Raw genomic sequence first — 15,208 nt, forward strand, 5'->3', positions numbered from 1 at the left:
GACAGGTGCGGACACCCCTGCCTCAGCCCCACCCTGTGGCTGGGTGAGCGGAGGCCCTGGACGTAGAGGAGGCCGGGCCAGTGCTGTCCAGAGGGACCCCGGCAGCGGGCGGGTGTGGATCCCACAGGAGGCCCCGGGGTCTCTGCGAGGGTCCGTCTCTCAGGGCACGACCCATCAGGGGCGGCAGTGGTGTCAACACGGAATCAGTCTTCTCTGAGTTACCGTGGGAGCCTAAACGCTGCTCTGTGTTTCTTCCCAGAGGCATCTGGCCGACGCGCCGGGCAGAACCAAGGTCCCCTTCCGGCCACAGCGTGGTGGTACACTACACGGACAATATAGCCACATCCACAGACCTCCCACTAAGAGGGTCTCCCTTCACTGCTGGCCCAACACTTTCCAAACCATTCTAACCAGAACTGCCAGTTTAAGAGACAAAAAGCTGTTCCCAGTACCTGTGTGGCTTCAGGTAAGAAGTCAGATGTCAACCAAAAGCAGGCTGGACGGGGCGGTGTGTCCAGCAGCATCTCCTGCTGTGTGATTACGATGAGGACTGCGTGATCGGTAAGTAGGACATTAATAAATCGTATTACACACACCCAGGGCGGGGATTTTAGTAATGACACTTCAGCAAGTAGCTATATTACGTTTGACGTGTTCCCAGGTCAAGTGTGAGTTACAGAGACCCTGGCTCCCCGCCCCGCCCTCCCCCCGACCATCCAGGCGCCACGTGAGCTGAAGCGTCGGAACCGGCATTTCTCAGGAGGCTTCTCATAACCGTTGGTGCCGGCTCTCCAGCTCCACCTCAGTGAGTGGGGTCTTCACCCCGCCCACCCTGGCTCCCCCCCAGGCCCGCAGCCCGACACATGCGCCCCGCCTCTGCCTGCACCCTGACACCAGAGGGTACTCGCCGGCCTGAACCAGCCTGGACGCGCACCTTCCCCAGCCCACGGAGGAGGCCCGTCCCAGCTCCTGCGGACGAAGAGCCCGGGGCAGCAGCCTCCGGGGGGCCCCGACTTCTGGCAGGCACCCCTCCACCCGCACCCCGGGGCAGCAGCTATGATGCGGCACGAGCTCCACGCCGCCTTGACGTTCTGTCCGCAAGGGGGCAACGTCCAGATGGCAGGGACAATGCGCCAGCCCCCCAGCTGAAAGAGGGCCCCAGACCCGGCCGCTCCTGGGAGGAGTGAAGGTGCCCCAGGCCTGCACCCTCGCTTCTGTGGCCACTGTGCGCTTTGAGCCCTTTCCTCCACATGAAGTGCACAGACCATCCAGCATTCGATGAAGAACGGACTTCATTTTAAAGACACGTCATCGACTCCAGGAGGGAAGCCCAGGCAGGACACTGATGGGAAACATACAAACTGCACAAAGCCCAGGCCCGGGGAGTCCGTAGGCGCCCTCAACGGGCCTGCCAGGCCTCTCCCCCGGCACCCGGAGGCCTTGGGGGGCCTTGAAGGGGGTTTAGTGGACAGATCCCCATACTTCCTGCCCAGCTAAAGAATACTATGCAAATCTGTCATTTATTTTAAGAGATATAGCTGATCCCACCGCTGAACTACCACTTGTTGGCAGGAAGGTAATTCCAAGAATTAAAAAAAATTCTAGCAATCAGCTTGGGGCCTCCCCACCACCTGCCCACAGGACTCAGCCACATTCGTGGTCCCGAGCCCGAGTCGTGGAGGGGATCTGAGAGCGTGCCCACCCCTGCCCCCGGCCCCCAGAGGGAGATGGAGAGCAGGGGGTCCGCTGACTCCCAGGGCATTCCAAGGGGGGGCCTTTATTTAACCAAAGTCTGTCAATAATCGTGATGCAACGAGGAAGAGAAAAACATAAGCCTTTATAAGCCTTTATTAAAACACAAAAAAGACCCCCTAAGCATGAGTTTTCCTTAATTAAATAAATTACAAAGCAAAAGCCTTAAGTGCCTGAACTTGATTCTGAGCTCAGCCAGAGTCCAGTGATGGAAGTTCTCCCTTTTCGGACAAAATGCGTACAGGTAGGTCCCAGCCTGCCCAGGGCCTGCCTTCCTGCCGGCGGGGGGCATCTCTCCCCTCCCCTCATCCCTCCCAGCTTCCACTCAATTTCCTACCTAAACCGTATTCAAATCTGAATTCTTTAACTATTCAAAGCGATTACATTTACCTGGGATGAAGACATTTCCAGTCACTTTCCTGACAGCCCTGAGACGCTCAGGCTGATGCGGGTCACACCGGCGGCCACTGGAGAGCGCCGCACCCGTCACCCCCAGTTGCTGCTGCTGCCTCCAGAGCCTGGCTGCCTGCCCAGGAGATTCATCAACTTACAGCGCAGGAGTCTAAGCAAATATTGGGGAGAGCTTATTCAAAATGGCTTAATATAGTGGACATTCATGAAAGCGTGGCTCATCTCTGAAGCCATGCCTCCTCCAGGTCCCCGGCGGGGGCGGGCGCAGAGATGGACGCCAGCGTGGGGAGTAGGGGTGCCTGGAGCCCGCGGACCGCGCATCATCTCCCAGTGGATCCAGCGCCCACTGTGAGCTCCATCCTCAGCTCATTCAACAAGCCAGAGCTGGCAGAAGTATTTCCTCTCATTCTGAAAACTCATTTATTTCAGAACCACACAATTGTATCATCTCTGCACAACCACCAAGAAGGTCGATCCGTGTCCTTCCACCATGGCCGACTGCATCTCAGCAGGCTCCCGACCGCTCAGACCCCTGCCCAGCGACATGGGGACCCTCTGCCCGTCCTGGGCAGCAACGGGGACGCGGAGCACACTGCTGGCTGCGCTCTCACCCCGCACACAGCGGCCGTCTCACCAGAGACAGTGGGAGCCACCTCGCCCCTGCCCGCGTCCCCCGACTGTCACAGACCCTGAGAGGGAGCCCGTCACGGCGACTTTTGTTTTTCATTGTACGGAACATCCCCTTCAGCATTTGCTGGGGTTGAACCGTAGGACACGAAGCTAGAAATAGAACTGGAAGCAGCCTGGCAGCCAGGCCTCCAAACGCCCCGCCAGGCCTCCTCTCCCCAGCCGTGCGCGCTGCCCCCGCGGCAAGATTATACTACGCAGGTAGTGGAAACAAAACAAAACAAAAAAGACGCTCCACGCCAGGACCTTTCTGTCGGGAGCTGTTTACTGGGCAGGGCAGGAGGGCACCACCGAGGGTGGCCAGGCCCGTGGGTGACAGACAGACGCAGCTCTGAGGGCACCGGTCACCCCACTGCCTGCCAGGGAGATGATTTCCAAAGGCAACAAGCAGCCGTCCTCACAGGGGCCCCCTGCGCCCCGACGGGGACGGGCTCCGACACCCCAGCCTCACTGCCTTAGGTCGTCACCTTCCAGGCCCCTTGTTTAAGGAATTAGAAACACCCCGTGGCCATGAGTCGCTGTGGCCTTCCTCTGACAAACATCATAGAGAATTAAAACGTCCTCTGGGACGAAGCCCCCCGCTGGTGGAAACATCTCTGGAACTTTGGGGCTGCTGAGCTGAAGGTGCGAGGGCAGTCACCTTGCTAAGAGTCCAAGGGGCCGCCTGCGCTCTGGGTGCTGGGCCCGGGCCCTCCCCGCCTGCGCCCGGGCCCCGCGCCCTCCTGTGCAGACACGCGGGCCTCTGGGGCCCCCTCGCCATCACCATCACCACCGCTGAGGAGGGAACTGAGAATAAAAACGCCCCCAAATCTTCACGTCATCAGAAGATGCCCCCTTTCACACGTGAGCCGTGAAACGCCATCCTGCACAGTGAAGTTGGCGGCGAGGGACCTGCCCTCGAGGCCGCCGGGAGGCCGAGGCCCGGCCCATTTCCTCCTGAGTTGCCAGGGCGACAGTCCCCAGCCGGGCGGCCAAAATAACTTAGAAAACAGGAGCCCCGGGCGGGCGGGAAGCAGGGCCACGCCCGCCGCCCGGCTGACAGCAGAGCAGCTATTTCCTGAGACCCAGAGAGAAGCAGGAGGCCCTCTGCCTGCTCCCCAGAGAGGGAAGCCCACCGCCCAGCCTCCTCCCTAGAGCGGCTGGGAGTGGCCCCGGGAGGGCAAACAACGCCCAGCCCAGCCCAGGGCAGATTATTTTTAAAATTCTCTTTTCTTTCTCCCAACAAATGGTGGCTGTCTATCCTCACCTGCCAAGTGCTCTGGAAATAAAGAACCCCGGGACCCACGGCCCCTCGAACACCTGGGTGCCACGCGTCCCAGCGCAAGAGGTGGCGGGAGTGACAGGGTGACAGGTGAGAAGATGCCACTCTCAACTCAGAGAAAATCGTGACAGGGACAAGGGACCCCAAGGTCAGGGCTGGCCGTGTCCTTTTGAGAAAGTGCCCACTTTTGGTTCAGTATCATCTCTAAGGCTCTGCGTCAGCTCGCTTCACAATTGATCTCAGAATTAGTCATTCATTCATTTATTTCTATCCAGGTTCATTCCAGAAATAATGTGAAGTCACTCCTGTCACCCATTAAGAGCTGAAGAATTTAATATAACAATGTAATCATGAACTTAATAATTAATAGTTACAATGTAATGTTAGTAACTAATAAGAACAAGAAATAGCTGCAAGCTTGTCCTTTGGTAAGTTAAATGGATAAATAAACTGGGGTCCATCCAGACAAGGGAATATTATTTAGCACTAGAGCCATCAAGTCACGAAAAGACATGGAGGAGATGTAAACGCATGTTGCTACGTGAAAGAAGCCCATCTGAAAAGGCTGAGCACTGTGTGTCCAACTACAGGACATTCTGGAAAAGACAAAACTGTGGACCCGGTGAGCAGATCAGTGGTGCCAGGGGCTGGGGGAGGGAGGGAGGAACGGGGGGAGCACAGAGGATGTTTAGGGCAGTGAAAACACTCTGTATGACCCCATGATGGTGGGTACGTGTCATTACACATCTGTCCAAACCCACAGAATGTACAACACCCAGAGTGAACCCTATGTAAACTACAGACTTTAGGTGATGATGTGTCAGTGTAGGTTCATCGACTGTAACAAAGGTACCATCTGGTGGGGATGCTGATAGTGGGGGAGACCGTCCCTGTGTGAGGAGAGGGAAATCTCTATACCTTCCACCCAGTTCTGCTGTGAAGCTAACACTGTTCTCAAAAAGTCTTAATAAAAAAGAAAAAAGTATGTGTGTTTCTCACATAAATAGATAAGAAGGAATGTTTTCTATCAACTTCTTCCTAACACCATGACAAGAGGAAGGAGCCCTTTCCATCTCTGCCCAGAGCTCTCTCCAGCTGCCCTTCCCCCAAAGCCTGGTGAATGCTGGGTCCCAGCTGCCAGCACCCCGGAGGCCTTCCTGCAGGAGGCTTTAATGGGACTGTGGTCCCTGGAGGTTGGGGTGGGGGCTGTATGCTTGGCAGTGAGGCTGAAAACGCACCTTGAGAGTGTTACTCAGCCTGCTGTCGGGGGAGCAGACGTGCAAAGAGACAGAGGGAGGCCGTGAGGCCTTCCCCAACCCTGGGAGCTTCCCAAGCACCAACGGGGCAGCAGAGCCCCTGAGGACACAGGACGTGCGTGGCAGTCCCTGTCCTGGACTGGATTTCACACCCTGAAGAGGTCAGGAGTGCGGTCCACAGGTCACCAAGCCTCTCATCAAAGATATTTGCTAAATAGACTGAAAAGGGGGATGGATACCAAGGAAGAAAGTCTTCCGGTGGAAACAACCCAGGAAGCCCAGCCAGGACCTGCGCACAGACAGCCGAACCCCAGCAAGAGCAGAAGGCCTTCAGGGCCTGTTTCTCCACTTCCGGCCCCAGATCTGTTCAGACAACTGCCTCGCTCTCCCACCCTCGTCTGCCTTGGCTCCCCTGACCCAAAGGCCTGGAGGCGGCACAGCCGAGGAAGAGGAAAAGAGAAGACGTTTAGGGAGGACAGATCCAAGCAGCCTTGGCCTGGTTGGAACATTTATTTTTTTAAAAAAACGAGCAGGACGTTGCCCTTTTAAAAGAGGGGCAGTGAATGATACGGAAAATATTAGACAGTCACTGCAGAGATGGGCGCCCGCCGGTGCCAAGTGCGCTGGGCTCAGCTTCACCACTTCACCGCCACGTGGGCAGGGACAGAGAGAACATCTTGAAGACAGACACAGAAAGGGGGCCGACAGGGGGCAGAAAGACAGGTCGGGGAGAGCCAGGCTGCAAGGAGGGGGCTCTTGGTTCCCTCCACGCAAGGCGGCCCTAGGCACAGACTGGGTCTTCCAGTAAAAGGGGGCGTGATCACTCAAGGGCTTACTCTTATCCAAGAGCACACACCCTGGGGGGCTAGAGGATTCCTTTATCTTCTGTTTAAGTAGAACCTTTATTTTTGACCGAGAAGAGAAAACGAAAAAAAAGGAAAGGCCCGGGGAACTTGGTGGTCCGAGGTACCGGAGGCTAGTTCCATTGGAACTTTTCCGGGGGGGGGGGGCGGGGGGAGGAGGGAGGCTTCAGCGCTGAGGGCACAGGGAGCGGGCGGGCAGACTTGGGGGGCTCGTGGCCCCCGCTCCGCCGGGACGTCCAAGTCCAGGGTCTGGCACACTGTCCCCTGGCGGGAGCGGCGCCCCGCCCTAAAGAGGAGGCCCCTCCAGCGGGAATGCGCTCAGGGCTCAGCTGGAGTGCGGCCCCGAGCCTAGCACACTTGGCCGGGGGATCTACCGACTCCAAAGGGGCCTCCCTCGCTACCCGCGCTCGCCCCTCAACTTGACCCGCTGGGGAGGCTATAGGCGCTGCGCCCGCCCCTGGCGCCGCGGGGGGTCGGGGACGGGCGACTGGGGGGCGCCCCGGGTCAGAGGGGCGGGAGCCGCGGCGCGCCTCCGGGCCCGCCCCTCCCGCCGCGGATCCGGCCCGCCCGGCCCCGCGCCCCCGCCCTGCGCCCCGGGCCCGCGCGGACCCACCTGCGGTGGCCGCGGCGGCGCCCTCGTCGCTCTGGTTAAACTCGAAGAGGAAATCAAAATCGAACTCCTGGTCCTCCTCCAGCCCCGTCATGTTGGGTCGGGGGTCAGAGATCAGAGGGTCAGGGTCGGGGTCCGAGGTCAGGGGCGGGATCGGATTCGGGGTTCGGGGTCTGGTCGGGGGTCGGGGACCTGGGTGGGGTCCCGGGTCGGGGTCCGGGGCCGGGATCTGGGCTGGAGTCGGGCGGGGTCCGGTGTCAGGAGTCAAGGCCTGGGTCGGGGTCCTGGACTGGAGTCAGGCTGGGGTCCTGGGTCGGGGTCGGGATGCCGGGTTGGGGTCGGGGTCGGGGTTAGGGGCCTGGAGGGGGTCCGGTCGGCGTCCGGGGTCGGGGCCCCGGCCGCGGGCACCTGTGGTCGAGGCGCCCGGGGCTCGGCTGCGCCCTGCGCTCGGCCGCGCGTCCTCGGGTAACGTGACTCCCGCTCGCGCCCCTCCCCCCGGCCCTCCCCCGCCGCGCCCCTCCCCCCGCTGTTTCCGGGTTTACATAAACAAGCAGCTTGCCGGCCGCCGGCTTCCGAGTTTTAAATAAACTCTCCCCGCGAGCTGGAGCGCACGCCTTTCACTGGTGTCCCGGCTCCCGGCGCCCACACCCACGCCCGGGGCCCCCAGGAGGTTCTCGGGGGCCGTCCCCCGCGCGAGCGAGACCCCCAAGTGCCCCCCGGGTCCGCACTCGGGGGGATACGCGTGCGCCGGGGACTGGGGGGAGGGGACACAGAGTCCAGCCACCTCCGTCCGCCCCGCCGCCCGAGCGCCCCTGCGGCCGGAGCCGGGTGGGCAGGGGCTGTGGGCGGGCGAGGACGGGAGCCGGCGGTGGACCCCCGCCCGCCTGCAGCCTCACTCCGGGGAGGCGGGCACAGCGAGCGGTGCCGGCTGGCTGCACCCGGAGACAGAGGGTCGCGAAGATCAATACCTGCGTCCCGAATTGCTGCTGACGCCGCACCAACCTACTGAACGTGCCTAGAGGGGCCTCCCAGCTGCCGGGCCCCTCGTAGGACGAGGATCAGCCCGTCTCGGTTGCTGCCGAGTCTACAACGCGCACGTCCAGCCGAAGCCCCGCAGCCTGGGCCCGCAGTAGAATTCCCTGGACCGCAGGGCTCGCTTTCAAAGGAGCAGCTTCTTCCCCAACCCGCTGCGGAAGAGCAACGAACACAGGGAACACCGTTTTCCAGCCCCCCGAGCCCGAAAGAGGAAGGTGGGAGGTTGGTCGGGGCTGGGAGCGCGCTCTCCTTCGCACCTTGAGGCCGGGCTGCTGCTCACGCCTGCCGCCTTACTTACGCGCGGCCTTCCACTCGCAGACTGATGCCCAACTGGCAACCCTTCCTCTTTGGGACCCCGTTCACTTTAGTCCCTCAGATTCCTGAAACACGCGTGCAAATGCCTGTGCGCGCACAAGTAGCCTGCCAGCCACCCGTGAGTGACTCCAAAGCTTTCCCAGGTTGAGGGAGAGCTCGCGGGGTGGGGGGGTGGGGTGAAACCCAAGGCCTGGACACAGAGCAGCCCGTCCGCACAACATCAGTATAAAAAAGCTAGGCCCGCCTGAGCACCAACTCTCCCCAGGACTTTCTCCCAGGTGTTTGTTCTAACTTCCCGAAAATCTTGGCACCCTGTGACACCAGCATCTGGAAGAGCAAGAGAATGGTGGCCAAGACGGCGGTGTGAGAGGATCAGCCACGTGGGGGGGAGTCGAGTGGGAAAGGAGGGGGGTGCACAAGTGTCCGTTTCTGCAACTCCCGCTGCTAATCAAACGAGTCCTGCTCTCTGCCCTGCAGGCCCTCTGGCCCCGTGGGGATTGCTTTGTCCGGAAGCAGATAACCTGGGAATCACGTGACCCCTCCCCCAAACCTTTTCCCTCTCATGACCCTTTACAAATCGCTGGTTTTCTCCAGTGATAAACTATAGTTCACTTTGGCCTGATTTAGTTTCTAATAATAGTTCTATCTTTGAGATGTATGTTGGAGGGCTGTTTTGTTTTAGTTTGCTTTTTTTGCTGACCTTCAGGCAAATGGAAGTTCTGTTTTCCGTTCAGAAGCCGCAACATTTCATTTTCTCTCTTTTTGGGGATTCTTTTAAGTTCAGCCACCTTCTCACCCCCACCAAAAATTTACACACAAACAACAGCCTCTACCGTCTGTTTAGACTAAAACTTCTCGCTCAACTGTTCTGTCCAGGAGAAAGTGGGTTTACCCTTCCGGGTGCACCCGAGCCCCCCTGGGTCAGGACTTGGGTCTGCTTTATCCTAAGGCCGAGCTGATCCCCACCTAGTTTCAGATCCCCAGCCAAGGTAACCGAAGAGGGTGGCCGTTTTTTACCTGCTCCTCTTACCAGCACCCCCTGTTGTGCCTTTCGTCTTGTAAATGGTTTGCAGCTATTTGCCAATTCAGCAGACACTCCCGTCTTGATGGAAATGTTTAGCTGGCGCTTCCTGTCAGAGGCTGCCGGTGTGCACCGGGCCCAGAACTCCAGCCCTGGGTGTGATAGAGCAGCAGGGCCTTTTCTAATCTGGATTAGGAAACAACGCCACGAAGTTAAGTGGCAGGAGAACAGCGCAGGCTTTGTTCCGTTCTGGAGAGCCCCGGGCATTCTGTGTGGAACAACCTCTGAATGGGTGGGTGGGTGTACCTATAAGGCCTGCATTTCTCTGCATTCCCCACGCAGAAGAACAAGCACAGGGCCTTCCCAAACAGCAGTGCCTAATGAGCTTTTACCAGATGCTCATTAAACTGGAGGAAAGCGCTGGGGAATCCCTGAGATTCTCAGATGGGCAACTAAAGCCCAATCGGGCCTGCGGGGGAAGGCCAGATCCATTCCGCCAGCCCTCGGCAAGGCAGGCGTGGACCTGCAGGCACGGCTCTGCCTCTCATACCCTGTGCCTGGCTATATGAAGGATTAGATCATACTTTCTGTTTAGCCTAATTCTGTAGTCCTTATAAATACACCAATATTTGTTTAGTCAAAGGACATCATCACGTCTGGCGTGCTGCCTCTTAGCAGGGACACCTTCAAATATATTTTCTTAAGCTGGAAACATGACAAATAACCACCACCCCCATAGATGCCTTTTCCTCTTGTAAGAGAAAAAAGATTCTTTATTGCAGACAGACCACCGACTGTTGAAGTAAAGAAACCTAAACTTTGAAAGACCCACATTTTTAAAAAGCAGTGATAAGAAACTGAAATTAGTGTCAAGGATGTAAAATCAAAATCTCGACAACTTTAAAAACTTTTCTAACAGTAAGAGCTTGTCCTGTAAACATTACCTGCTGTTTACATTTAAACATTTTCTAAATTGGGATGAAATGGTGAGAAACAAGATACATCTTCCTCCCTTGATAAAAATACTTAGAAATAACATAAGACATCAAGACACTGACCCCATACTGATGTTCTTATATTGAATGTATGGTCTTGAGCTCACGTTTGCTAAAGATAAGGAAGTTCTCCCAAGCTGGCAGTCTTTGAAAACTGCAGTTGTAATGCAAGAGGGGCCGTCATGTTTATTAGAATCGTGCAGGAGACAGTAGCATTTACTTCCTAGCGCTCCCCATAAGGGTGTCTGCCCTACAAAATATGAGTACTCATCATGCATTGGCAGGCTAGGCAGTTTTCTTAAAATAATTTAGACAAAGTACTTCAGGGTTGATACGGCATTTGGGAAGGTGTCTCCCAGTTTCCATCGTGGCCCCTAACTAGGATGCTAGTCACCCCTTTCGGAGGCTATCTTCAGACACCTTCAGGAACGCCGTAGGCACTCCGGGCTGCTTTGGTCAGGGGTGGGAGGGGTGTTGAGAGGGTGCGGGTGAGGGGACTGTGGACCTAAGACCGCACGCGGGAGGGTCGCAAGCGCACCGTCAGTAGTGGCGGCCTCGCCATCACCAGCCTTCAGGGCAAGGCAGACACTTATGCCATCTTCGTGGCTATGAACAAGTAGCTTGAAACTCTTTTCAAACTGTCCCGGAACATCTACGGTTGGAACTCTGAAGTCTCTAAGATTGCAAACTGTCTTGAATCAGGGGCTGTGCCCGACCGCTCCTTTGGTGGCTTTTAGTCCTGCGGGTCGAGCCACCGGAGGGGCACCGCCACACGGAGCGGTTCGCGGGGCCCAGCGCCTGGAAAGAATCTGCCACCGACTCAGCTCGTGGAGGGGCGCAGAACACCGCCACCCCCCCCCCCCGGAACCTCACTGTACGGCTGGTCTTCCTGGGGCCTTGCCCCACGGGGGAAGAAACCGGCCGTCCCTCTTTCCCAGAGAAACCTCGCTGCTTTCCAAAGTGTCCTTCCTTCGTGGTTCTGACGGCCCTAACCTCGCCCCGTCCTCCAGCCGCCTGCATTTGAACTGAGTTTCTACAGCCGGAGCAGCCGCGAGGCTGCACCAGCGAAGGCCAAGTGCGCGCACCCAGCGCTAGAGAAGAGGAGACACCTATTGGCAAGAAGGCGCGCTCGAAATCAGGGCTGCTCTGGGGAAACACCAGGGGGACACCGCTTCCCAATCTGTGCAGCGCGCCCGCCGCGCGCCCGGCCGCCCGCGCCCCTCCCTGCGCGCGGACCCTGGACCGGCCTGCTCGCCCCTCCGCAGGCCGGGACCCCGCCGGACGCGGGTCGGACGGGCGCGGGCCGCACGGGCGCCGGGCTCAGGGCGCGGGGCCGGGGGCCCCCGGGGGCCGCGGCGGGGGGCTGCGGCCGCTCCGGCTTACCTTCCTCTGCCGACTTCATGGTGCCGCCGGCGGGCGCAGAGGGCCCCAAAGTTTCTCCGCTCCCGCAGACTGCAGCCGGAGGGCCGAGTGGAAACTTGGAAGGGACTGGAAAACTGGTACTTGGCATCCACGCGGCGGCGGCGGCGGCGGGAGGAGCAGGAGGGGGAGCGGGGGGCGCGGGCGTCTTGCGCCGCCGCGCGGGGCCGGGTCTCCCGAGGAAGGACGCCTCTCCCCCGGCGGACGCGCGCCGGCCCGGGCTCAGCGCCGCGCGCCCCGGAGAAACGTCGTGAGGGGCGTGTGCGCGCGTGGCGGGGTCGGGCTGCGGCGGCCCCGGGAGCCCGGCAGGGTGACGGGCGGCGGGGGCTCGGAGGTGTGCGCCCGCGCCCGCTCCCCGCGCCCGGCCGCCCTCCCCGGCGCGGTGACTGACTGTGCCGGCGAGTTCGGAGCCTCTGAGTCTCGCTCTGACGCAGGGCCGCGCTCTGCCTCCTGCCTTTTTAAAGCTGGAAAACACCTCCCCCGCCTCCCCGCCGGCCCGGCCGCTCCCGCGCCCCCTCCCTGCCGTGACATCACGCCCCCGCCCGCCCGAGCCGGCGCTGGGCCCGGGGGACCAGCGGCCGAGCGCCCGCCCCTCCCCGCTCCGGGCCGCCGCTCGCCCGGCCCGCGGGGCGCAAGGGGGGCGGGCAGGGGCGCACCCGGCGCACGGCCCAGCCCGGACGCCTGGGTCCACGCGGGTGTCCTGAGGGAGCCACACTCCGCTTTAATGAGGGGGCGGGGAGGGGGGCCGGAGACGAGGGGGGTGCCAAGAGGGCCCTGCATGCTGAAGTCATTATGTAAAATCGCAGGCTTTCCCTGCTGTGGAAATTTGGAAAAGCGCTTCCACTGGCAGGCCCGAGAAAGGAAATTCCCATCCCGCTAAATTACTAACAGATTGCACGGCAGTCCCGGGACGTGGAGTTATTGTCATTTTTCTTCTGTAAATATCTGAGCGACCCAGATTGCCTGTTGCACGGCTGGCGGGGGGGAGGGGGGTCTTGGAGAACCGCGAGCCCCTCCCCGGGCTCCCAGCCGCCGGCCCCCGGCCCGCCGCAGAAGGCTAGGGGCGGTTTACGGGCGCGACTTCGGGGTTTCTAACCGACGGGGGCTGGTCTGAGAACCGAGAGCCGGCGCTCGGGGAAACCTCTTCAACCGGCCCGTTTCACTTTACACTTTCCTCTTTCAGACCCTGTTGCTTCTCCTCGGCGCGGCTCAGCGGCCAAAACGGGACCGTAGTTTCGTGTTGGCCTTGGATGGAAGGGCCTGGAGTGTGTGTTCGGGCGGTTAAAATGTCTGGTGTATAAAAATCATAAATCTATTGCACGACACCCTATGTGGTTTAAAATAAACCCAGAGCAAAAGACTTGTCTGCCGCGGGGACCAGGAGGCCTGCAGGTCGCGCGGGTGGGCACCCTAAACGACTCCACGCCCGGGACCTGGGGAAAGTGGGGTGCGACATTTGACCCCATCTGTGTGTTTCGCTGCCCCTCGGGCGCGATATTAAACAGTAAGAAGGTGCCCGGCGGGGGCGATACCCGCGTCACCGCCGCCGATTATCGGTTCATCCCAGCGGCGTCGACCGGACAGGACTGAAATCCCTTCTTCCGGCGCAGGTCTCCCCTCGGGTGTCTGGTGGGTGTCAGGACACTTTTCGGGTGCCACTACCTGTGGATCTGCTCCCACCGCGAGAGCAGGGCCTGGCACGCGCCTTGTGCCCCAGGCAAAGGGAGCGGGGACCCCGCGTGGACACCGGGGCTGGGGGTGGGAGACCCCACGAGGAGGCTGGAGGCCTAAGAGGGGGACCTCGCGAGGATGCTGAGGCTCGGGGTAGTCGCCAGGACACCGAGGCTGGGGGGACCCCGCGAGGACGACGAGGCTGGGGGGGACCCCGCAAGGATGCTGGACGCGGGGCGGGGGCGGGGCGGGGGGGGGCCGGGGCGTGCAACAGAGCCGGAAGCCGCCAGGGGGCGCTAGGGTCGGGCCGCCCACGCCCCTCCCTCGCCCCGCCCTTTAAAATGATCTGGCCGCGGTACGTTCTGGTGTCCCCAGACCTGGGTGCCAGGGTTCTGCCAGGAGAGTTGGCGTGGAGAGGTCCCGCCCCACTACCGGGACGGGCCAGGAGGAGGGGGGCCGAGTCCTTGCGGGGGGCGAAGGGGGGTGTGGAAGTTGTATTAAAATAAAGACTGACTCTCACCCTTTCCCGTCCGCCCCTCTCGCGCTTTCACAGGCGCGCGGGACCGTCTCCCGATCCTGGAGCCCGCGGGACCCCCTGGGGCCGGGGGCGCCCCTGGGCTGCAGAGGGGCCGAGCTAGGGGCCGTGGGCCGCCACTGCTCCTCCTCCTCCTCCTCTTCCTCCAATAAATAATTTTCACTCCATCCAGAAAAGCTCTTTTCCTGTCTGCTCTCAACGCGCCCCTTATTCCCCCGCCCGGGTGACGGAATCCCCGTCTGTTTCCCTCTGTTTAATTCCGTTGCCGGGACCACGGTGGCCGCGCGCCAGGGCGCAGGGAGTTCCGGGGGCGGCGGCGCAGCTCTGTGGCCAGCGCGCCCCCGTGTCCGCCTCAGGCCGGTCCTGCGGCCACCGCGGGACCACGGGCCTCCGTCCCCGCGGCCGCGGCCCCCCGCGCTCCCCTTCCGCCTCTCCGGGTCCTCCGGCCTCCTCTCGAAGTGTGTTTATAGCTGCTACTAGGAGAGACGTTACACGGATTTTATTTTAAGGATGGGTGATGACTAACGAAGTTAAAAGGAGCTTAGGACAGAAAACAAGACTATTTTTAGATTACTGTTGTTTCTGTGGATTATTGGGGCAAATACACCCAAAGAAGCTTACCATTTTCAAAGTCCCTTTGGATGCCAAATCCTCTCTCTTGGAGCAAACTTGGGTAATTCATCCACCCTGCCCAATATTTTCTATAGACTCTGCAGTCGCCGTTGCTCGGGTTTTTGTGTTTAAGCACAACTGCTATGGAGACACCACCCTCAGGGACGTGGGCGGTCCGGGACCTGGTCAGGAGGACCTGGGAAGCCCTGGCCTGGCTGGAGCTGCCCTGAAGGGGAGGCTCTGTCCCCCGCCCTGGGAGCCCCGCTGGGGACCGTCTGGCCCACCTGGCCTGGGGCTTTCCAGCCTCCAGGGCGGCAGCTTCCGTGCACACACTTCACTGGCAGGGGCTCTGGGGCAGGTGCTGGGCCACGGCCCACCCTTTTTTCCTGTTCCTCAGTCGCACACCCAGGTGCCACTTCTTGCTGGTGAAAATCACCTCAAACGTCTGCGGGTTGAGCGTGAATGCTTTGTGCTGGCCAGGTCCACATGGTGAGCCCGGCAGTGGCCAGCTTAACGTTCTCCCATTTGGAAACACTTTGGGCGTCTGAATCCTCTATAAGGGGCAGGTGTGCGTTCTCCCTGCAGCAGCTTCTGGGCAGCCAGCAAGAAGCACGTGGACTGAACAGAGGTGCTGGCAGGTATGCTTGGGTACAGGGGCAGTTAGCCAGAGGGTGGAGACTGGCATGAAGTTGAAAATCAGAATTATGAAGAGGGTATTTACTTCTAAGTAAACTTAGCTGAGGTTGTTTTTAAAAAGCCAATGGC

General features: G+C 60.1%; 1 protein-coding gene across 5 annotated transcripts in view; it reads right to left on the minus strand.

Moving 5' to 3' along the window:
* Positions 1-11,830, minus strand: part of NFATC1 (nuclear factor of activated T cells 1) — a 103,759-nt gene extending 91,929 nt beyond the window's left edge. For 4 of the 5 annotated variants that reach the window (XR_009697318.1, XM_061169090.1, XM_061169088.1 and 1 more), the window contains exon 1: positions 11,590-11,830. Coding sequence is in view for 4 of the 5 variants with exons in the window: in XM_061169090.1 (XP_061025073.1) it covers positions 11,590-11,716 (127 nt within the window). In the remaining variant the exon portion in view is untranslated. Of the gene's footprint in view, positions 1-6,843; positions 7,294-11,589 lie in introns of those variants that run through there. The other variant, XM_061169089.1, reaches the window with a different exon arrangement.
* Positions 11,831-15,208: the final 3,378 nt, after the last annotated feature.

This window comes from Eubalaena glacialis, chromosome 15, assembly GCF_028564815.1.
Source record: "Eubalaena glacialis isolate mEubGla1 chromosome 15, mEubGla1.1.hap2.+ XY, whole genome shotgun sequence".
Classification (NCBI taxonomy): Eukaryota; Metazoa; Chordata; class Mammalia; order Artiodactyla; family Balaenidae; genus Eubalaena; species Eubalaena glacialis.